The 23960-nt window shown below is 49.9% G+C and overlaps 1 protein-coding gene across 1 annotated transcript in view; it reads left to right on the top strand.

The window, feature by feature from the left end:
- Nucleotides 1-23960, top strand: part of GPC3 (glypican 3) — a 155204-nt gene that overhangs the window by 116183 nt on the left and 15061 nt on the right. The window contains exon 7 of the mRNA XM_075512926.1: nucleotides 10411-10564. Coding sequence (XP_075369041.1) covers nucleotides 10411-10564 — 154 coding nt within the window. The remainder of the gene's footprint in view (nucleotides 1-10410; nucleotides 10565-23960) is intronic.

The raw sequence follows: 23960 nt of genomic DNA, 5'->3' as shown, positions 1-23960 counted from the left end.
GTGACACCAGCTGTGGATGGGTAGCAGAGGAGTCCTTCCAGATCCAGCCCGCTGTGGATTTGTGTGTAACTTGCATTGAAGGAACTGAAGGCACTCATTGGTGTGGCATCTCTTTGATGGAAAGGGCAGTGTAAGGTGTCTTACTACTGTGCACAGAAAGTTGTTAGCCGGCTGAAGCCGTTCCTCTTCTGGTCTCAGCAGCCTCGTTCTTGCAGCAAATGTCACCAGAGCTCTGCTGGTCTGACATAGAAGAGGCATCGGACCTCCACCCCACCCAGCCATCCTGTTGTGGGAAAGGGTGGTCCTGTTTTTAAAGCACTGGCTTGGCTTGGTAAGAAGCCGAGGCTGCTCGTGGGACCTCTCCTGGTGCTCTGTCCCACCTCCATGGAGGCAGCAGCCGGCACAGACCGCTGCAGCTTTCATCCAAGCTGTGCTGCTCTCAGAAAGTGCAAGAGGTTTTGTACGTTTTAGGTAATGAATAATTTGTAATCTCACTCCTTTTGTTACACCTGCTGACGAGGCAGATGTTTGTAATTAGGCAGGTCTCTGTGCTGGCAAACCCCGTCCCCAGTCAGTGAGACTGCTTTGACCTGTCTGCGTTGGGGCAGGTGTAAATAACTCTCATGGCTCAGGAGGACTCTCTCGGTTAATGCTGGTGCTCGTTAAACCTCTTAGCTTGGTTTTGACATGCAACTGACTGCAAAGGCTGGGTTGTATTTTAGTGCTCTTGCTGTTGGAGCATGTGCTGTGAGAGCACATAAAACTCTGAGAGCAAACGGGGAAGTTTAGGTTGCAGCGATATTTATTGCCTATGGCCTTGCTCGAGTGTATTGTGAGGGAACGATATTTAGAAGAAGAAAATGTGCTTAGCTGGCCTTTCCGAGGACATATGGAAGAAGATGCTGCCTTGTGAAGCATGGGGAGCTGGGAGGCAGCTGGCTGAGGATGGGTGTCTGAGCCATCAAGACGTACCACGATGGGCAGGAAGTTACTTTTTATTTTTGGCAGGACCCCTTGAATGCCTCCCACCTACCAGTGGGGAAGGAGTTTACTGACCTTTTCATGCAGCACATACGCTCCTAAATGCTGAGGGTGAGACTCGTGTAGGTGCGTTTCGGGGCTTCCTCTGTGAGTGTTGGGTCTCGCTGGGGGAGGGTATAAAGTCACCGGCTTTGAACCTAATTTAAACGCTGAGTTGCTTCAGCTGCTCAGCTGGTGGCTGTGCATTGCGTGGGAGGATCACCCCGGGCAGGGCTCCTCTTGCCTGCAGCTCTGGAGGCCTGAGCCTCGCAGGGTCTGTTTCTGTTGGACGCATTCAGTGTCGGTGATGAGTTGCACCCCAGTGTATCGGCAGCGCCCGTGCTGGAGCATGGACGTTTCCTTATCCTGTCTGTACACCCATCCTAGGAGGCAGGTGCCAAGACTGACACTGGAAAAGCTGTGTCCGTGAAGTTACATTTTCTCCTCTTTGGGCTTTAGCAAGCAGCAGCCATGCTCTGAATGCAGAGGAGGGCTGTGACCTTGCCCAGGAGCCTGCTCAGCCATCAGCCGTTAATTAGGGACCACGGAGGCTGGAGAGACCCCGTTCCTGGGATTACTTCTGGTCTGGTTTGTCAGTCGAATGCCTGTTTAATGTGAAGTGCATAAATACTTGTGGCAGCAGGGCCTGGGGCTCTGGGCTCCCCGCTCCAGCTGGGTGCCTTCCCCAGTATCACCAGCCCTGTCCTGCCTGCGGACCCCACTCCCGTCTCCCTGCTCTCCTCTCCACGCAGGACGGAGTGGTGGCTGTCGGGTGGCGGAGGTGGCCACGGGATGCTGGAGGCCACTGATCCCCAGCTCCCAAGGAGCACGTCCAGGGCTCAGCTAGGCACAACCTGCCCCGGTGCGGTGGCCAGCGGGTCCCCAGGGAGGGCAGACTGGCTGCGCGCTCCTCACTAGCTAACAGGTTTGGGGGGTGTTTGCTGTGGGGTCCTCCTCCTCCTGCCTGATTTAAGTCTCTGCTGAAATCAATGGCTCGGTAATTAGCCCCGCACTGGGGTTGTCTTGTCTGATGGGAGGTAGGTAGCTGGCTTATGAGGCAGTTGTTCAGTCCCCTGTGACAGCTTTGAGGAGCTGGGGACATTCAGCAGAGCTGCTTGCAGTTGGTTTTTGGGCTTCCAGTGCCGTGGGGTGAAGCGAATGCAAAGGTGAAGCTAGAAGGAGCAGCCCCCGGGAGGGCAGGGTGCAGCCAGGGGGAGAAGGGCTGGTGTTCTGGCAGAAACCTCTGTACAAGACAACACTGTGCACAAAAATACATGATTTGAGAAGTACCTCTCCACTGGGAGCTTTTAGGGAAAAAGGGAAGTGGCTGGGACAGAGATTTGCCTCTCATTTGTGTGGCAGAAGGAGAAGAGGGGAAAAAAATCCTTCCGGCGCAGCTCTCAGCTTGCTGTTTCCTACCTGGTGCCAAGGACGAGATGTTTGTCTCGCAGGCAGCCACGGCAGACGTCGCTGACAGCCGGAGAGCAGCCACGTCTGCCAGAGCCTGAGCCAAGAGGAAATCTCCCAGCCGTTCCGACGCGGGCTGGGCTGAGCTGGGCGGCGAGGAGGCTGCAGGGACCCGCTCGCTGCTGCATGCCCTGCCTTGGGCACGCTGGCCCCCTCTACAGAAATGTCGAGCTTTTTTAGCAGATGGCTCAAAGTGGTGTGATACCTACATGTCCTCCTAGATGCTCTTGCATCTAAGGCACCTTCCTTCCAGGCCATCCCTGCTCAGATGCCTGAAGAACGTGATGGCGATGAGGTGGTTGATTGCTCCACCTCTACCCATGTTGTCTTCTTGTTCCTTGTGCTCCTACTTTGCTTGTTGTCTCATGTTTTATCTTCTGGTGACGTGCACTTTGGGCCTTCCTGAGCGGTGTTTGGATAGCAGAGCAGGGTTCTGCTCCAACATAACAAAATATGGAAAATATGGATAATAGCAGTGATGGGTCCTGGCCCATGTAGGCTCCCACACCCCTCCTTCACTCAGTTGCCAACCCCCCGAGGGGTGGCTGCTTGACAGGTGGAGAAAATGGTCCAGGTTCTCCTGTCTAGTGACGCAGAGAGGGTGGAAAGGAGAGGGGAAGGCAGCTGGGGCTGCTGGTAGGAGACTGAGAAACTTTGTGGGGAGAAGGAGCAGGGGTACGATGCCAGTGGAGAAACAGGGTGGGAAGGGGTCGAGGCAGACAGCCCTTGCAGGTAGCAAGGAAGGGAGCATCTTTGCAATGCCTTTTCCACCCTCGACAGGCGTAGGTGGTTATGTGCCTGGTGGGGACAGCTCGTGGTGACTTTCTTTCCTTGTTTAATTCTTCCAGGTAGTCTGAAAGCCCAAGTGGTCTTGAAATACCAGCTCCTTCCCTGATGCAGGTTTAAAAGTGCACCCATGGGAGTAATGTGGCATTCTGCTCCCCTTTATCAAGGTCCAGGTTTCCTGGTTTGTGCACCAGACGTCCTCAGGAGATGCTCTGGCATGAGTAGCACCAGATCTGGAGCAGTTATGGGCCCTGTCGCAGAGACTGGGACTGAGGAAATGCTGCAGGTCAGCCCAGGCAAAGCGAAGAAGAGCTGCAAAGGGGGTGTTTGCAGTAAATAGCTGCATTCCTACGTCACTTCTAGAGAAGTGGTAGCTCGCAGAAGTCTGTCTGATCCTGGCAGGAAAAGGTCCAGGCAGACGCCAGCAAGGTGCTGAAGGCAGCATCTACTGCCTGCTCCAACCGTGTGTTCAATGATTGGTTTAATGATTGGGTTTTTGGAGTTTGAGGGATGTCTATGTTTGATGGAGGTGGATGGCAGTGTGTAGGAAGGGATGCTGAAGGACCGGTGATAGTTTGGTCTCAGAAATGCAAAGGAGGAGAAGGAGCTGTAGCAGCTCACAAAGAGAAAAGCAACATTTCTTTGGCGTCGTCATTGATGTGGAGCTCAGGGGACAAGCCAGAAGCAGACGGGGACTGCTCGGGTCCCCAGCAGGCTGGGCCGGACCCTGCAGCCCCGTTCGGCACCCACACCGTCCTGTTCCTTCCTACAGCCGCACAAAAACAAGCCATAAATAGCTGCGGGGTGGAAGGGGAAGGAATTGGATAATAAGGTGAATGAACTGGTCGTAAAGCCTGAGTAATCTCTTTTTCGCATGTGCCCTGTGATGAATGAGCATTTGTTCGGGTGGGGGAAGCGACACCTCCCCTGCCTGGGGAGAGCAGGCGGGAGCCGGTCCCTCTGCCTGCCGCGGTGCCAGTTAGGGCTTAACCTCCGCGTCCGCGGGAGCATCCTGTCCTGGGCATCAGCCTGCCGTCACCAAACCAGAGCAATTCATAATGGCTTGGCAGCCCCTTCTGCTGCCGAAAGAGATTTACTGTCCAGTGCGGACTCATTTTAATTACTGCCAGCACTTAGGGGTCTTTATCTGTCTTCCTTTACCCATAGGGATGTTGTCAGTTTTGATAGCTAATCTGGAATTAAGCTGATGATCCATAAAGTAGGGCCACACTTTGGCCAATAATTCACTGCTGTCACCAGCTTCTTTGTGCTATCAGGAGAGTGACCAGGAAAACTGATTTACTGGCAGCTGAGAGCATCTCCTCTGGAGCCCGTGCAGGCAGTAAAAGGGGTCCTGCTGTGCCGGTAGACCCTGGGTGATGCACGGTAGGGATTTTTCCTGTTCCAGGAGACGGTATTTTGAGTGCTAGAAGTAAAGACTAAAACATTTTTATGACTGAAGAGCCACAGTATAAACTCGGAGCTGTGGTTCACCCCTTTTGGCACCTCTTGCCCCAGGCTGGCGCGGAGCCCCAGGAGCAGTGCATGGGGAGAGCGTCCTGGGGCCGTCCCTTGCCCACCCTGCCCAGAGCAGGCAGGAGGTGCTGCCTGGGGCTCGGTCGGCTGAGTACGGCTTCAGCAGTACAAAACCTGCGACGCCTTGAAGCAGGCGGCACGGGGAAGTGCAGAATTTGCTTTTAGAGCAGCTGATAAAACAGCTGACGTGCCCAACTTGTTGTTTTTCCAAGCACTGAAAATTACTTTTCCAGCTCCAAAACCTGCTTCCACTTTATTAACATTTGATTAGCAATCGCTCCTTATTGTGCTGAGCTTGAAATAGGAGTACAATTAGGAACAGGTTTCTTCTCTGCCACGTCTGTGCTGCCAAGGTGCATCCAACTGGAAGGGCCATAAGGAAACAACAATTTGGGTGTCCTCCTGCCAAAATGGGCTCTTCTGTCCACGGGCTAATGTGGTCGGAAGGGCAGCGATGCCCAGTTGTGTGCACAGGCACATGTGTTCACTCTTGCAAGACAGAAGTATGGATCCTGGTATTTACAGATATTTTAAAAGTTTTAAATATCCTTATTTTTAAATGGCATTTGGTACTCGGTGCCAGGGAACATTGAGTTTTTCTGTAATATGCATTGCATTTTGTTTCCACCCAAGAGAGAGAAAGCTCTCTAGAGCTTGGAAAGAGGCAAGTGAAAATGATGCTGTTGATGTTGCCTTGAGTTTCTGCTTGCGCACGTCCTGTACCACCAACGCACCCGTCCACAGAAAGGATAAACTGAACGGAGCTGGGAAATAGAAAAGTGGAATGGAGGGCACCAGCGAATCTTATGATGAGGGTTGGTTAAATAATAAAGAAAGTATTTGCTAATAAAAGATAATTTTTTCCATGCTATTTCCAGGGCTAATAAGCAGAGGAAGTGGAGAGAATCGATTCTCCTGTTGCATGCTTGTGTATGATCAGGCCACAAAATTCAAAACACATGAGTTTTCAAAAAGTCCACAACTTCAGCCTTTTAAAATGGGTTCCTTTCCCTGATTCTTGCTTGTGATCAGATAATGACCTCCGTAGGCAAAACAACCCCAGCTGTATTTCATAATGGGAATATACTTCTGTACATTGTAATGAGCTGTTAACAGGGAACAGTATCGTGTGAAAATCTGCACGTTTCCCATGATGCTGCCCTGATTTAAAAGCCACCCATAAATTATTCAGTATTGCAGATTTCAAGGTCAGGATTGCCCATAAGATCTAGTTTTTCTCCCCCAAAAACAATGTTTTCAGCAGGCTGGAATATAAAATAGAAAAACCTGACCTGCTGGGAATCTCGGGATTTGTGTGGAAAGTACAGCGGCGTCTGTGTCGGGTACCCGAAAGTGTGTGGCCGGAGCGGGCGGCTTGTGCGATGCAAGGGGAAATAACACCCGTGCTCCTCCAAAACTCTGTGTTACCGAAGGAAGGCATCCCAAGTTTTGCAGACGGTCCTGAGTTGGTAGGTTTGGTTGAGTTTTGAAAGGTTTCGAGCAGAGCTAGGGGCTGGTTTTCGCTGCTGGGTCCAGTTCCCAGGGTCCCCTTCGTGATGCCAAGCAGCACCTGGACACGCGGCTGGGGATCCAGAGGAGCTTCTGCACTAAGGCACTTTTTCTGCTGGATGTGAATACTTGATTATTAAGCATATATTACAATTCTGAATATTATTTTAGCTGCAAGTTCAGTCTCCATCCTCTCCAGCTTTTTAGGTTTGATCGTATTCCAGAGGCTTACTAAAAACATGCAAAGAATTTCAGCAAAACTCTATGGAACACTTTTATTAAATTCTTTCAGTCATGCAAGCTAAATTAGATGACAGCTCTGTCCACCAAAAGATTACAAATATCAATCAGACTTCTCCCTAAACTTGTGAAGGAATTAAATGTTTTTCTAAAAGTCTTCTATTCCCCTTAATAATCTGTTTGGCTGTTCTCTTTACTTTACATATTTTTGAAGTATGTTGAAAGGGATGATTTCTGCCCTAAAGGAGCACAGTGCTTGTAGCTCACTGCCGATATTTCATCTGAATTTGTGGGCATAATTTTGGGTATTGCTCAAATTGATATTTGCAGTACTGCGGGCGTAGTTTCCAAAAGGAGAAAACAGCTATTCAACTACAGTCCAAGGAACACAATGCTGATTTCTTTTCGGAGACAGGAGATTAATGATAAAAAGTATGTTGCAGCTCTCACTGTTTATGTTAAAATTGGAAAAACAAGACCAGGTGGCTCAGTGGGCTGGTGGGACGGTGAGCTCTGAGTAAAGTGGTTGTAAAGAATGAGGAGTTATAAAGATTTCAACATACGGTGGCCCGTCCAAATCCAGCTGAGTCATTACCCCACGTTGCTGCATCTGTTTTTGTCTGGTCACTGTATGGTTATGAATAATTGTGTAAATCATGCTGGGATGCCCTGGGGAGCTTTCCTTGCAGAAAGGCTCGGCGCACCGTTCCCGTCTGGCTTGTTTTTTAAGCTGTAGGGAGACCGCAGGACAAGCCAAGCAACAAAAATGTACATGGAGACCAGCCGGGGCTGCCCGGTGTCCCTCGTGCCGGTGATCCGGCAGCTGACCCGGCAGCGGAGGTACCGCAGCACTGCCCGCCCTCCCCGTCCGGAGGGTCGTGGTGTAAAAGGGATGAGATTGGAAATAAAACCGATAAACGTCTGAGCCAGCGGAGCTTGTAGTCGGGAGCAAAGGCTGTGGCCCACGTGTTTCTTGCCATGGTGGTTGTGCAGATGGGAGGCGAACACCCTGCAGACACCTCGGAGACACGTGCATGCGCACAGGCTCCCACAATTAGTGTTCTTGTTTACATCGGGTACATTATAGTGTATTTTTGTCATTATGGTTTAGCACAGAAGAGTAGATACGACTGTAAACTCTTACAGCTGGATGAATTGTGATTAAGTTAAAGCTATCTCACTGTTACATACTACTTTAGCGATCGCTGGACTATGTATTTTCCTGCCTCTTACCATAGGCTTTAAACCACAGGACATGAATAAACTGTAATGTTAGGGTACAGTCAGCTCCGCTTGCTATTTAGGGATGAAGAATCTATGTTCAGTCCACCAAATGTAATTTCACAAAGCGTGCAGCCCATCGGGGAGGTTGTGTGATGGTCGATGAGTGGGACTGCAGCCACTGCTCTGGCCAAAGCCGAGGCATCTGACAGCGTTCCCGGGTCTGCGTGCACCAACAGAGCAGGGTGGGATTTCCACCCTGCACCAGGTCTCCTGCTCACGGGGCCAGTAGGTTTTGTGTTGCAGGCTTCATTTCTCCCAGAGCCAGCTGCAAAATTTGACTCATTGAACCTCTTGGTCATTCTCAGCAGCTGGGGAGCGCGTGGCCGAGGATGGAGCTTTTTTCCTGGGAAAGGAAGGGGCAGCGTGGCGCGGGGATGTCGCGTTCGCTTGATCCGAAGTCGGGGCCTGCGTGACATTTCTCAGAAAGTTCCCGTTTTACTGTGACTACAAAGGAGAAGAAATTAAGCTGCTAATTTATGATGTGCCAAGAAAAAAGTAGTAATACAACAAATGCTCAGTAATTTTAATGTTTGAAAACACACAATTGAAAAATCCTGATTTTTTCCCCACCCCCTGCTGAGCTTATTAAATCTGAAAATATCCCAAAGCTTAATTCTCTCTGCCAGAAAGTTCCTCTGCTGTTTTGGGCAAGTAATGAAAGTTGTGCTGCTGAGCCGCGCGGCGGGGTCCCGGCTGGCTTGCTCCATGCCTTGGACGCAGAGGAGCGAGCATCCTGCTGCTGAGCGGTTGCGGTCCCCTTCCATCACGATGGGCTTGGTTTTTTAGCAACGGTGCGCTGGGGCAATGGGTTCGAACTGGTGCGTGTTGTAATTAGCTGCTGTGCGTGGGAGACCCTCATTCCACCTCGAGCTGATATACTCTGTGCTGAGGACTGCTGTTAGCTGTGGGCTTTGTTTGGAGGAGAGAAATACAAGCGATGGTGTAAAGGCTTGAGCAGTCGGCATGTTGGGTTCCCGTGCGGGGTCTTGCCCATGCTACCCCCAGCGCTGCGTTTGTCTTCTGTTTGCTTGTTTGTTGTTGTTTTGTGGTTACATGGTATTCTGGGAAAGGCCTGTAAACATCTAAATAAAATAAAGTTCCTGAAGAGTGAACTTAACTCATCTGAGCCAAAGGCTGCTGAAGGCCACGGAGAAGCATCCCCCGAGTTTCAGGAAGACAAGCTGCGTTCTGGTTCCTACCGCGGATGTGGAGCCCGGCAGGGCTGTCGCGCCGGGTGGACTTTTGCACGTGCCAAGGAGAGGTTTGCCGCGTTGTTTGATGCAGGCGGGGAACCCAAAGGGGTCTTGTGTCGAGCCATTTGTTTTTCATTACATTACGCTCCTCTAATATAACACTAAGGTATGTGGCCATTGCTGTGGACAGAGCGAGCCAGATGCCGAAAGCATTCCTCTGAGGCTGTATAAACTTCAGCAGCTAAATATTTTAGAAACTGTTTTCTAAGGCTAGCTTAATAGTTTAAAAATATAACCTAGATTCTAGATATTAAAAAATGCCTTGAAAGGCACACATATTGCTGCAATAGATGGAACTAACTAAACCCCTGAAGTATGCGGAAGGCTCCCATTTTGCAATATCTTCTCCGTTTCTTATCCTTTTCATTATTTTTTTTTTCTAGTGCCGAGATTAAATTCAAGAAGGCTTTTAACAGCAGAGTGGTAGTGATAGAAATTTTCAGCATATATTAACTGGCTGACTCACACTTTTTCAAAGTGGATCTGGGTTTATGATGAAATAGGTGGCTGCTTTCAGCAATAGCAAAATCGGAAAAGTCAGCGGGAAGAGGAAGCCGATAGTTTAAAATGTGTTTAATTCCTCCGTGCGCTGCGAAGGGGCAGCGTGGGGAGCTCCCACCCGTGTTTGGACAGCAGCCCTGACCCCGAGCCCAGCGGAGGTACTCGAATTGCTGTCTCAGGGATGTGCAACCTGTCACCACTAGTTAGGACTCGGCTTTTAAAAGATCCTTTTGTTGTGTTGCTTGGCTATCCCCAAAACTTCAACTACCCTCCTCTGCAATTCAAGAGTGAGGAATGAGATTTTTAGGTTATTTCTGTGGGGTGCCATAAGGCCCCGAGAGATCTGTCGTTTCCTTTCACGCGTGTTACTTCTCAGATGGAAGATAGTCCCTGAAAGCAGTGGGAATCCCTGAACAGCATTTCCTCTTGTTGCTGGTTTTTGCCCCATCCAGCCTAACTCTGGGCACGTGTTTTGTAGCTGGCTCCTGGGCTTGGGTGGCACTGGGGTCTCGCGGGGCTGGTAGACGTGCTCCAGCTCATGCGATGCTCGCCAGGGAGAAGCCGAAGGGCAGAGTTACTCAGTGTGGTTTTCCTCCTCCTTTTGTTTCTTCCATTGAGGTTTTGTGTGCAGCTTTGTCCATAAATGAACCTGAGCTTGTTAGTGCTTTGGCATGAGGAGTGCGATGGGGTCCTGTCCCACCGTCCTGGCTCCACTGAGCCCTGTCCCCCTCTTGCCACCCGATCCCCCTGCGAGCATGGGCTGAAGAGGTAGGAGGGAAGCTGTTGAATGACTGTGGCACCTCGTGTCTTTCAGCTGCTCAAAGGGATGGCTTTGCCCCGCCGAAAAGCTCCAGGCAAAACCCCGGAGGAAGAGGAGGAGAGTGGAGACTGCGATGATGAAGATGACTGCGGCGGGGGCTCCGGGGATGGAGAGCTGCGAGTGAGGAACCAGCTCCGGTTCTTAGCAGGTGATGGGGATGGTGGTCCCGCAGCGGCTGCCCCGCTGGGGGTTGTGGGTCTCGGTGATGGTGCGGGGAGCTGCTCTCTGGGGTCTGCTCAGGTCCACTTGCTGCAGGCACCACCGATGCTGTCCGCAGCCACGGCCCAGAGGCTGTTGATGCCCAGCATCATGCTGGCTGGCCTTGGGGACAGCGGGGACAGCAGCTGGAGAAGTAACGCTGCTGCTTGTCCAGGTCAGTTTTGCAGGGATGTGTTGAGGGCAACTCATGGGAGAGGGTTCGAGACAGGTTGTAAAGCTGTCCCAGGGTCCCAGAGTCGCCCTCGTCTCTCCTTCCCGCTGCTGCTCGTGCTCATGAGCTTGGAGATGAGCTTTTCTGCTTTCTGGAGGACATCAGAGAGTCGGTAAAGATTGTTTGACTGCAGCAAATTATGGTTATTTCTGATCTAGGGTTGAGAGACCCATGGTAATTTTTTACAGATAACTCGGGCTCATTTTGCAGAAGTGATTTAAGTACTCAGGAGCCTAAAATTGCATTGCTTGCCAGTACGAGTCATGTCTTCGGTTGCTTGGAAAACGTCGGTGAGGCGCTGCTCCTGCTTCGAGGCTACATTATTAATAAGGTAGTCAGTGGTCACCCAGTGGGAGGAGAAGGCGAAGGACCGGTTTGTGACTTGGGCAGTCCCACATGCTGTTGGCGTGTGCCTTCTCCCCAGCCCGCTATCCACTGTCGTCATCCTCCTGGCTCCGTGGAGCTCAGCAGCGTCATCCGTTGCGCTCGCACGAGCAAGACCAGGCTGTTCGAGGCCACGTCCGTCGTGGATGAGCGGTGTCTGCTGGACGTGGGTCTGTGGGCTGGAGGCTTGGCCCAATTACTGCTGGTTCCAGTGCTGCGCAGTGCTCTTTGAGAGACCAGACAACTGAACCTGGATAAAATCAGCTTTACAGCTTTGAAGTTTAAGAGGCAAATTTGGGCTCTTAAACGAAGCACAGATGTTTATAAATTCCCTTCCATTGGTCTGGGATAATTAAAATATCCTTAATGAAGTGAGAGCTGAAATATTAAATGCCAGTTTCATATCAAAGATTATTGACACATTATGTAAAATATAAAAAATACATATATTCAAATATTGGGTAGGGGAAAGAAAAGGCTTTTTAAGTCCTCCGATCCAGGTCTGAAAGAGAAATACAGAATTCAGAGAAGGATAAAATGTACTTTATTTCATGCAAGAACTAAATATCAAAGTGTACGTTAAGGAAATACAGGTGATCCTCATCGTCCTGAGTCAAGAGCAGAGATACGTGTTTCATTTTCCGTGATCTTTGTGTCACACCTTTATGCTATTTTTAATGTGTTTCTAATTTCCTCTTACAGCCTTCCCCATAATATCATCAGTGATCTCTGAAGCCGGGTATATAATCCTTTCTGCCTTTGTCTGTCTGTCTAGGCTAGCTTAATCACTGTATTGATCTCCCCGACAACCTGCCCGTCTAGCAATTTAGACCTCTCTTGTCACTGCGGTACGTGAAGGTGTCACAGGAAAAGGGGACTTGTCCTCCCTGTGCTACTCTGCTGGAGGGTGTTTGCTGCTGCCTCTGCTACAGGATGGGTAAATATTAACTTTAAAGCAGCAGTGGCTTTGGGGCATTGTGTTCCTGGCAGGTTAAGTCTTTCAGGTTGCTGAGAGCGTGAGGTTTGTCCAACACAGCTTTTAGGCACCGGCTGGCCTCGGAGGACATGAGCTGTGCCATCGCGGTGGCCAGGGAGACCTTCTGGTGCTTCCTCGCTTGCCCATGCCATAATGCTCTTTTTTTGTGTTTTGCTTTAGAGCAGAAAGGCAAAGCTGATCTGACAGTGACAGAATCCTGTTTGGTTGGTATTGGATATAAACTGTGACTCTGTTCGAGTTTTATGTTGGAAACAAGCCCAGGAAAAGTTGCTGATGGTGTGGAAATACTCACTTTCAACATTTTTGAGAATGATGTTTCTTTTTACTTTGAAAGGGTATTTTTCAATTAATTTTTTTCCATCATATCATATCACATGTACATAGCACAAAATAAAAGGGACCAGAAACCATTCCACATTTCTCCCTCCCCTTTCCACAAATTCTAAATTTTAGGTTAGCGTGCCGATTTGAAATGATGCCAGCCTTTGAAATCTGGAAATACTTTGCGAAATGAACTTTTACGTTTAGCATGGCTTTATCTCTCCCCTTCCCAAGGTGGTTACCCTGTAATAGAGGCAGAAAGGACTGGGAGCGGCTGGGATTGAGTTACTGGTTTTATCCCGTGCTGGATGCTCTGCAGTGTTAAGGGAGGAACGTGGCTGGACGGCCGGGAGGCTCTGTGTCGTAGCGCAGTGGTCAAACCCAAAAACCCCCTTCGAGCGTGTTGGAGTGCCTCTGCCGACCCTCGGAGGTTTGCAGTCGGGGAACACAGTTTGGGTGCTTTGCTTTCCTTTTCTTAGAGGCTTTGTTCAGCTTAGGAAGAAAATGCCTTTGCCCCATGGTGGCAGTGGATATCTCCTCCCTGGCGGAAGGTTTCCCAAGCCTTGCAGATGGACTTGGGGAGGAGGAGAGGTGGGTGCCTTGGGCTGGTGCTGGGTTTGGCCGGCAGTTGAGTGAAAACGTTGGCAGAGTTTGCCGCCTCCGAGGTCTTTGCATCTCTTGGACGCAGTCGGAGTTTCTCCTGCTCGCCGGCATGGGTGCCGCTGGTCCTGCCGGCTAACTGCAAACAGCTGCTCGGTACTGGCCTCACCAAGATGTCCCCTCAGAAGGTCTTGAAAATGTGGAGACAAAAAAAGAGCAAAAGGAGGGGGGGGAAAAAAAAAGTCAGTCTCGAATACAGACTAGTTTTGATTTATCGCCTGTTGTATAAAATGTAACCTTTGTTTCCTATTTATAATGAGCCTGTAATAACTGGACAGTCAACTTAAACTTTAATGATTTAAACATACTTGTAAACTGTCAAGTCAAAAGTTTGTGAGTGACTATAAACATATGTTGGTGAGCGCTATATGCTAATAAATTCATTATTATGTTGCCCCAGTGGGAAACACGGAGATGGCAGGCTTTTTTTTATGATAGGTCTTTTATTGTTTGTCACATCTGCAACACATTAAGGATTTTGAAGGCAGATAATGTTTACAATAAGGGGGAGGACTGAAAACCTCCCAGCTCAGAGAAGAGCTCATCCTGTTTGTCAATGGAGTAACCGTGGAGCCGTCACCCTGGCCATGCAGCTCTAAAAACAGAGCTGTGTACATACACGTACATATATTTATGCCACACCAATGGCAAATCATGCCTGCAAATAAATTATAGTATTTTCCCCCAAATTACGAGTCAGTGCGAATGTCTTCCAGGCTGTACGACGTAAACACGCGCTCATGCGCCACTGGGATCAGTCGTCCTACATCGGGCACCCAAAGCAAACGGAGCCCAGGGTGGCTGGCACTTCGCTGCCGCTCCAGACAGCCACCCGCTAATTAGCTCACCTCCGGCATTCTCACTCGAGGTGCCACTTATAACTGACGAGCTCGTTGCCGGGAAGCCTGAAAATAAAACATGGGTGCTGGCGAGGCTCCTGCGCTGGGCGGGTGGCTTTAGCAGGCGCTGGGGGAGCGGAGGTGGACGCTTTTCGGGAGGTTTGCAAAGGTGGTGTGGTCCAGCTCACCTGTGCGGGGATGCTGTGCCCCTGGGCATCTCAAAGCTTTGCTGGGAGGAAAAAATGCCGTTTAGTGGCCGGAGCATCACCTGGGGAACGTTCTGAGCGATCCAGCAACCGGGGACGTGGGAGGATGAGGGGAAGATTTACCCTTCCAAAATATCTGTGTTAGGCAGTAACAAAAGTTGTCTTGGGAACAGATGGATTTGGCAGAATTAAGTTGAAATAGTTTGTCCTGGGAAGGGAAGTTGGCCTCATCCCATGAGATGTGTAAGGATAGATGTGTGCAATAAAGATATATAAAGATGGCTCTGCGAGTTTGCGCGTGTAAAACAGCTCCCCTGCCTGGCTGTTGCTGCTGCATAACCTGCAGTTAGTTTTGCCTTTCTGCTCTCCCTTGGTTATTTATAAGGGGGAGTTTGTAGTTCGAGCTCCCGGGCAGCCCCGAGTTTTCCTGCACCCTGCCCGTTTGCTGCTCCGGCTGCCGCAGCGTGCTGCCAGACCAGCCGGGCAGGCTGGACCTCTGGGCGGGTTTCCAGCAATCCACGCCGTACCCAGGTGCTGGATGAAAGTCAAGATCAGCAGAGTGTGTCCCTTGATTTAGCCAGATCTGTAACTCTTTAATAGCTTCTGGCTTGCTGCGCCACTGGTTTATCCTCTCGGCAGGGTTGTTCTGAGAGCTCTCGTCAAATTGCAGGCTTGAACATCGCTGCCTGGGCTGGCCGAGCGCGGTCTCTTCCCAGGTGGAAAAGCTGTGTGTTGGTAACCCTCTGTATGTGTTACAAGGGCGTTGTTGCTTCCGAAGGGGAACGCAGGCACGTTGCGGAGCGGGCGATGTCTCTGGCCCCCACCTTCCCAGGGAGACGGGGCTGCCGTGTTCGTGGGGGCACGGAGCGGGACCCCGCTGTTTTCTGCCTTGCACCGTGTTTTTGGAAGCTGCTCTGAACCCCCGTGAGTTGCAGTTTTCATCCTATTCTGCTTTTAAACATCTTCAAATGTCCCAGGAAACCCTTCCACATGGTAGAGGTCTCACTGCTGAGATGTCATTCCTGCAGCTCAGCCTTTGGTAACCTTCCTCTCGTCACCCCATTTTCTCCCAGGTTTATTTTTGGAGGTGCTATCAATCCGAGCTCCTTCCACCACCACCACCCCCCCCGCCGTGGCAGGGAACTGGAGATGCTGCTGCTACAATGACGTTTGAATGCTTTTTCTTGGGGTGCAAAAGGCTGCTCATTTGGGGAAGCAAACAGGTACCGGCGGGTTTCCCTGCCGAGGCGGTGGCTGTGCGCGGCAGCGTGGGGGGCCAGGCAGGGTCGCTTTGGGTGCAGCCCTCCTGGTTTCTGCAGCCCGTTCCTGCGGAAACGTTTCCTTAGAAGTGGGTATTTGTGCTGGAAAAGGGGATGCTCCCAACCTGGGAGCGCTCAAAGTCTGCCAGGGCTCACTCCGTGCTTGCGCTGGGAGGCAGACCAACAGTAGTTAAAATATTTACAAGATCATGCCTTCCCATCCTTTATCACGGTGATTGCTTCTCTGCAATTGCCTTCAGGGTGCCAGTGTCTGAGTGGCTAGTATCTGCTGATACCGCTCTGCTCAATTTACTGCTGGTCTTGGGATGTTCATCTGTCTGCTCAGAAAGACATTTTCAAATACCTGATCGACTTTTAAAATACTCCTCCTGCAGGTGGGAGATGTTCCCATCTGTATGGATTTTGCTGACAGCGTGGGGCCACGTGGCTTGTGCCTTCCCACTGTACAGCCTGCAGGCTTGTATTGTCCTACTGAAAAATATCATGCGTACAATATCAATATTTATTGTACGGGGCTCTGCTCAGCCTTCAGCAGAGGTGCCCTGTCCTTGGCTCACACAGCGGGGTGAGCCGTGTTGGCTTGACACGGCATCCTTCTGCTGTTTTTTTTTTTTTTTCTATTCTGCTAAAATCTTTAGGACTTTTAACTATAATTTTTGTAGCAGCAACTTTTTTTTTTTCCTTTTCTTTTTCCAAAGAGGGTGCTGTTGAACGCTTGACTGAAGCAAGGATAGCAGACACATACTGTTTTACAAGACATTCATCCTGTCCCAGGGCAAAAAAATGACAAGGCCAAATGTCAGCTAGATTATCCTGATGGAAGAGCTGGAATCATACCAACTAAAACAGTGCAATAGCTTGATTATTGCTTTTCTATTTCAAGTGTTTGTGTTTGTTGAAATTTCTCCTTTTAATGAAGATTTGGTTGGAAGTCAAGAATTCTTTGTCACTGTCCAAATACAAGCTAGAAGATGGAGAGGGAGTCACATGTAGCAGTTGGCTGAAGCTCTAATTGAGTGGCAAGTTCATTAATTCACTTTTGACGTCAGCAAAAATGATTTTTTTTTTAATTGACAGACTGGGAAAATTATTGGTGGCTTTCAGAGATGGGCTTGTTTATAGCATCCTTCAGCTGGCTGTTTGTGCTGCTGTGAATCTTCCAGGCCTCCCATTGTACATAATGTATACATTTTGGAGGGTTCTTGTAACTTCTTGTGCTGTGATTTCTTCCAAAGAAACAGGAAGTCCACAACTGAAGAGCTAGAAATTCATCTATCAGAATAAGTTTGCACTTTGAGAAAAGCTACATATATGCAAAACCATCTTTGAAATCAGCAAGTAAATCTACTGGACATATTAATTCCACGCTCCTATTTTTATGGTTTCAATTTTTTTTTATTTTTTAATTTTTTTTAACTTTTTCAGTGTTGTGCTTACAGATTGCAGATCCAAGTCCATCTGAGCAATGTGTATCTGGTATTTTTAGGAGCTGAGTTCCACTGCCTCTGTCCATTCTGACCCAAAGCAAGGAATGATGTACCGGGTTTTTTAAAGCAGGATCACTGGAGGGCATATAAATCCCTGATATCCTCATATCCGTAAATCACATGCATCACATTCCCAGTGTGAGCAGACATTGGCCTAAATCCTTCTTTGTGAAGCCCAGATGAAGCCCTTCTTCATCAGCACAGACAAAGCTGGTCCTTGGGCTCAGTATAAGGTGGCTGGGTGAGGTTGAAGGGTTGGAGACACACTGAAGGTCAGATGAGATGATGCTTCTGCTCTTACACTGCACAAATGCACAAAAGTCTTTCTGAATCTATGATCACCTATCAATCCCAGGTGTTTCTAATGCCATTCTGCTGGCAAAAGGTTTATCCTCTGTTCGGGTTGCAAGTTTGAATAACAGCTTTTATTATGCCAGAGCGTCTAAGGAGATACTTTTCAACAGTGTAATTTGGGAGCTCATGTATCTTTAAGTTGTTACCAAGTGCAGCATTTTACATGACTGAACGCATCGAAACAATTTCAAGTATGCAGAAATCTGCCCAGTTGCAATAGTGATAGTCATATTTATCTTTAAAGGATGATGAATCTGTTTTTCTGTGGCTGAAAACACATGAATTCTTCCCAAGCTGGGAAACGCAATTCCTGACTCGGATACAAACTTGCTTTTCCTTTTGTCCCATTTTTCGTTGCGGAGAGACAAAATAGTTTAACTGGATTTCTTTTTAAGGGACGACAATAAAGGAATTATTTCAGACAGAAGCAGACCAGGTGCTACTTGCTAATGGACCGACAAGATAACCTTACTCTGATAGTCAGGGCATCGTATCCGCGCAGTTTGTCGTACAAAGAGAGGTTTGTCTGTGAGCCTGATAACAATATAACGTGTTGATTGACTTTTCACATAGGAGAGGGTGCCCCTTTCATGAGTGGCTTGGCTTTTACTAATGCCTTACTGCAGGTAAGCTGATAAGAGCGATTACGGGGATGTAATAAATGAGGCTGTAGGGTGCAGCCCCGCTCGGTGTTGCAGGAGAGGGCTCCGGCCCCGGAGCGTGTCCCAGCCGTGCCGGCCGATGCGCGTGCCCAGAACTCATGTTGGTGTGCTGGCACTCAGCTGCAAAACGTCCTGGAGATGTCCTGTGGGCATGGGGCTGGCCCATTCCTCTCTTGCGCCGTGGCTGCCATGGCTCCTGGTCTCAGAAAATGGGGGATGCGCCCTGCATGAAGAAGGGCTGCCTTCTCTCCTGGCAGCGTTTCCACTCCTCTGCCCTCCAGGACAGGCTGGTTCAGCTGCCATTCCTTCCCTGTGGACTGCTGGATCAGTGTACCTCGCTGCATTGTCTTTAGCCCTGATGCAGAGCAAAGACAGGTGGGTGCTGAGTGCCCATGTTAGCTCAAGGTCCTTGGGAGCGTGCTGCAATTTGTCATATCTGCTTATACTTCAGGTGACTTTGACCGCTTGGGCACCACTGAAGTGGAGCAGACACGGGAGAGCACTATAGCTGAGCTACTGCTCGGTCCTCAGAAACCACAGCCTGCAGCTGAATGCACGACTGGGGTCAGCAAGACTGGGGTCCTTTGGCACACACCACCATGATGCTGGGGATTTGGCTACAGGCAATGGCAAGGATTGAACGGGAGGAACGTCATGCGGTGGGGACACCCAGAGGTTACATGGAGTCAAAGTCACAAGAAGACAAATTCACGGAACTAAGGTCCATCAAGGGCTCTTAAACACAGCTTGGCTCGGGGTGAGCTTGACATGAGTCTGCCCAGAAAGTGCCTTGGGGAAATACAACTATGTGAATAACCTGAGACACAATTAACATTGGGCCAGGTGGCCCTGTCTCATTGAAAGGGTCTAGGAGAGGGTCCTGGGCTCTCAGCTGTGGCTGCTGCATTGCTGTCCATCATCTTGCCCTGAGGGACATGTCCAAGAGAACAGATGATGTTTCAGGTGGACCATTGGAAAACTTTTGGGTACAACTTTCAGAGCACTCTTGAGCCCTAAAGGGAAGAAGATGGGAAATGCTGAAATTCTCCAGACTGCCTTAAAAATCCTGACCTCTCGGTTCCCCTCTTCAAATTTGAACAAACGTGTTTGTTTTTACATAGGATATTGCGGTGATGACCTAGCAGTGCGAGTTGCAGTGTTGCGTTATGGCAGCAACCAAAGGCTCTGGGGAGCTGGTGTTTACTTAGATGTGGCTGAGTGGGAGCCTACATGGCAGCCATCTCCTTACCCGGGATCCAACAGGTTCTTACTTGCTGCAGACGGGAGCATCGCATTCTTGAAAATTACTTTTTATATCTTTCTATAAATATAGGCGTATGTATCTATGAACTAATCAAGCCTAACTAAACGAAGCTGTGAGTTAAATATCTGGAAGATGTCTGGAGCTTTCCAAACAGGGATGCTCCCTGGAAAGTCACAGGTTGTAGCCTGGGTGGAGGAAAAGGTACTGCCTGAGATGAGGCTCTCAAAATGTAATCAATGGAGAGACCATGCTGGACTCGTGCACAGGCCTGATCCTGGAGCCTGGCGCTGGTGGCTGATGGTCTCCAGCAGAAGGAAACACAGACCTGCCCAGAAAGCAGCCTGTCTTTTTAGTCCTTGCCAAAAAGATATCAGAAAGAGGGAAAGGGATGCTCCTCCAGAGAAATCCCTCAGGACTCATTGGTTTTAATCCACATTTCTTTCCCTCTTCTCCCCACCCCTTGCTTTGCAAGTGAAAATAGTGTGCGTTTGGGTCTGGCTGCAAATCACTCATCAGTCGGTGTATCACCGGGACACGATCGGTTACTGAGTCAACACTGCTCTGTGCGCTCCAGAAACGGGGCATTCATCATCCGTCAGGACGAAGCTCTCTCCGATCGCTGTGCATTAGCCGTGACCCGTGCGCGCACATCTGCCGGGGCCGACACCAGGAGTAACATGAACTGAACCAGGTGTGTCCATCCGAGTGCTGGCTCCCCTGATTCCCAGGTGGACCTCCAGCAGATCCTCGGCCCCTCGTGCAGTTGGGATGGATGAGCTGTGAACTGGAGGAGACACGTCCTCCTTCCCACGCGGTGGCTGCCGGCGGGCTGCGCTCTGCCTCCGCCATCCATCCCCGGCCCCGGCGGTTTCCAGGGCTTTGGTGGCTCTAAGGAGAGCCTAGCTGGCTTTCCTCCATATCAACAAATTCAGGCAGCCGAGCGCTTCTGAAGTTCACCGGCCTTGCCAGCTTTTCTGAGTCTATGGTGCATCTCACTTGGAGCAAAAGTGGCTTGACCCCAAAATTTAACCTCCCCTCATGTTGTTTTTAGGGCAGGTTGGAAACTTTCTGATGGGAAGGCTTTGTGTTGGAAAATACCCCTCTGCTGGAACCAGGATGCAATGAAGCACGCTGGGGTTTTGGATGGGATTTTTTTGTTTTGGAAATAAGTTGAAACATCTTTCTCTGCTCCTGCAGCGGGGAAATGCAGCAACAGCCGGCTTGCCCACACTGCAAGGTAATGCTGTCAGCTTTCACTCCAGAGCGGCTTCTTGTCTAAAAGTCTGCTTGAGATTACATTTTTAATTATACCACCGAAAAAAATGAAATCCAAATGAATTGATTGGACTTTGTTGGAGCGGTATGTCAACTTGCCTTTTTTTTACTTTTCTTTTTTTTTTTTTAAACAACAGAAAATTTGGCTGCGTTTTGCCTTTGTTCTGCTTTGGAGCAGTAGCACATTCTCTGTTTTCTGTGGGAATGGAAATCTGGCGTTTTGACCAGCTTCTGTCGTTTCAGAAAATGTCTTCAATGGTATTTTTGGGGCTCTCGACAACATCTTGCTGTCTGTTCCTGCTTTTCCTTCGCTCTTGGCTTCCTGCGGGACCTGGGACGATGCTCTGCCCTTCCCTGCCATGGGAGGCTGGGTCTGCGCCCAGCGCGGATCTTGAAGGCAAACCCAGCCCGAGGACGTCGCCTGCCAGCAGCACCTTTCCTTTCCCACTCCTTCCTTCCTCCGAGGGCCCTTTCTGCAGCCGGGAGCCGGTGCCTGAAGCGCTGCCTTGGGGCTGACTCTTTGCCGGATGCTGAAGGACCCTGTGCGCTGCTGCGTGCCCAGGATGCTGCTGCGTCCCTTGGCTGGCCTCTCCCGTGGTGGTTATATGCCATGATGTGCAGGGACATATGTATTGTGGTGGCAGGTACTGCTGGCTGCTGTGGGACCTCGCTGGCTGCGTTGGGTTTGGCAGCTGGACAGACTGCCAGGGCATCTGTCACCGTCTGAGTCCAGCGCAGGAGTCCCGGCAGGATTTCTAAAATGAAAATTACAACTGCAATGTGATACACATCCTTTTTCTCCCCCCCCCCCCCCCCCCCCTTCCTGTTTTAATTCAATATCTTGAGTCTCTGTAAAATTGTTGGACTCGAAGCTATTTTGGAGTTGCTTGTGTCCCATGGATACTGGAGACGCTTCCTGCATGGGGAGGCAGACATCTGCTGCAGCCTGTTTTTGGACTTTTTTTGTGTTAGGCAGACTGCAGTTGGCAGGTGGGAGCCGGTGGTTATTATCAGAGTCTGAGTAATATCCTCTGCCTCCCTGATAAATCTCCGCCGGCTGCACTGCAGCTTCGGTATGTTCACTCGTCCTGTTCTGGTTCTGTGTAGATCATTCCAGTAAAAAGTAAATAAAAAAAAAGTGCGCTCCCCAAAGTCATCGCAGAACACAGCCTGCAATATCTCTTCCTCTTCCCTTGTCCACATAAATCATCTGCTAAGGCAAGCGCAAAGAATGTGAAAGAATGCGTTTATACCCGAAACGCTCTTCTCTCCCCTTCCCTCTAAGGGCAAACTTGTGCTCCGGTGTCTGTTGGCAGGGAGCATCTGATGTGCTGTCGCCTTCGATTTCCCTTCCTGGCACTTGTAGCTCTATTTCTGCCTTTGCAAAGGCTAAAAGAGGCTCAAGGTCCAGAGCAGGGCCACGAAGATGATCAGGGGGCTGGAGCACCTCCCGTATGAGGACAAGCTTGAGAGCGTTGGGGTTGTTCAGCCTGGAGAAGAGAAGGCTCCGGGGAGACCTTATAGCAGCCTGCCAGTACTTAAAGGGGGCCTACAGGGAAGATGGGGAGGGACTCTTTATCAGGGAGTGTAGTGATAGGACGAGGGGTAACAGTTTTAAACTGAAAGAGGGTAGGTTTAGATTAGGTATTAGGAAGAAATTCTTCACTGTGAGGGTGGTGAGGCACTGGAACAGGTTGCCTGGAGAAGTTGTGGATGCCCCATCCCTGGAAGCCTTCAAGGCCAGGTTGGATGGGGCTCTGAGCAACCTGGTCTAGTAGAAGGTGTCCCTGACCATGGCAGGGGGGTTGGAACTAGGTGATCTTTAAGGTCCCTTCCAACCCAAACCATTCTATGATTCTATAAGGTGTGCCCAGCATCGTGCAGCTGACAGCGGCTGTGCATGGCCACCTCCCCGCAGCTGCTGCGTGGTCTGTCCATGGGTGCTTTTGCCAATGGAGCAGTTTTTCAAAATGTGGGGCCAGTGGCAGATACATGGTGTGGGGGGGTCACAGCGGTACCCTGGTGCTTTTGGGGGAGGCGTTCGTCCCGGATGAGCAGGCTGTGCCGGGGCAGCCGCTGTGGCCGGTGCAGGGAGTGAAGGCTTTGCATGCGCTGCGTTCCCCTCCTGGGCTCTGGTGGGACGTTCCTGCCCGGCTGTGGGCTTTGGTGGCAGTCAGAAAGCTTTGCCCTGGTGAGGTGGTGTGCGCGTGTCCAGGGCAATTTTGGGTCTTGCAGCTCTTGTGGGGATGGAGGTCCTGAATCTGCCCTCTCCAGGCATCTCCTTGCCCTTTTTAATGCCCCCTTCCCACCTCCCCGTTTGCTTTATTTAACCTAGAAGCATCAGGGGATGTTCTCCAGCCACTCCAGAAAACGACGCTGAATGGTTTCTCCTGGGCCCTAGACCGCTGCCCAAGATCTGCCAACCCTTGTGTTTCCAGTGAACGAATACCAGCTGGTGGGTCAGGTTTTGATCTTGGAGGTTCGGCTGATGTCTTTCCTTCTATTTTGCTTCTCTGAATGTTTTTAATGGCAGCACTGAGCGGCTGAAGGCAGCAGAGGCGGTACGGCACCGTGGGCAGAGGCAGGTCTGGTGCAGCCTGGCGTCCCCAGCTACGAGTGTCCCCCCCGCACAAATAATTCCACTGAACCCGGCCCTTGGGTGCACGTGGAGTGGGGCACCGGCTTAAGTATCTTGCTGATACTTAAGTGTCTGCTGGGCCAGATGCTTAATGCTATTAGCAGACGCTAAATAGGTCTTTCTTATTTAGTGGCTTTAATTTATTAAATCAGGCAGCAATACTCTTGGAAAAGCAGTGCCGGAAAAGGGAGCAGAGCGAGCTGTAAGTTTCCAATTTCTGCTGGATCAGGCCCCTGGAGATCCGTGTGATCTGGTGCATTGGAGGCAGTGCTATTGCAGTGACTCATAAACAGATGTGCCCAATTTACATTGCAGCTTAATACCTTTGTTTAAAAAAAAAAATGTTTTTTCAAGACAAATGTGTTAAAGCAGATGTTTCCAGTAAAACAAATACTTGTGTGATTTACAAACAACTTCCCACCACCAGAACTCATTAGAAAATGTGGAAAAAAGAAAAATGGTTCTGTGTACCAACAAAAAGATAAAATAAAATCGCAAAATAAGGACATAGCGAGGAGGTATTTCTACATGTTGAACAAAAAGAACTGCTGTGCTTGGGTTGGGAAGCAAGAGGCTTGAGAGTGATTTTGGTTGCTAATAGCAGTAAGACTAACCCTGACCAGTTGCATACATTATGGAGCAGAAACCTGTCTGTAAAAATACTTAACCAGCTCCTGTCATGTGGGATACGGGGTAACCGGGACCACTGTGTGGCATTGCCCAGAGGTTCCTAAATCACCGCCATCC

This window comes from Mycteria americana, chromosome 10 (assembly GCF_035582795.1).
Source record: "Mycteria americana isolate JAX WOST 10 ecotype Jacksonville Zoo and Gardens chromosome 10, USCA_MyAme_1.0, whole genome shotgun sequence".
NCBI lineage: Eukaryota > Metazoa > Chordata > Aves > Ciconiiformes > Ciconiidae > Mycteria > Mycteria americana.
The sequence above is the reverse complement of the archived record's forward strand: the minus strand, read 5'-3'. Positions and strand labels throughout refer to the sequence as shown.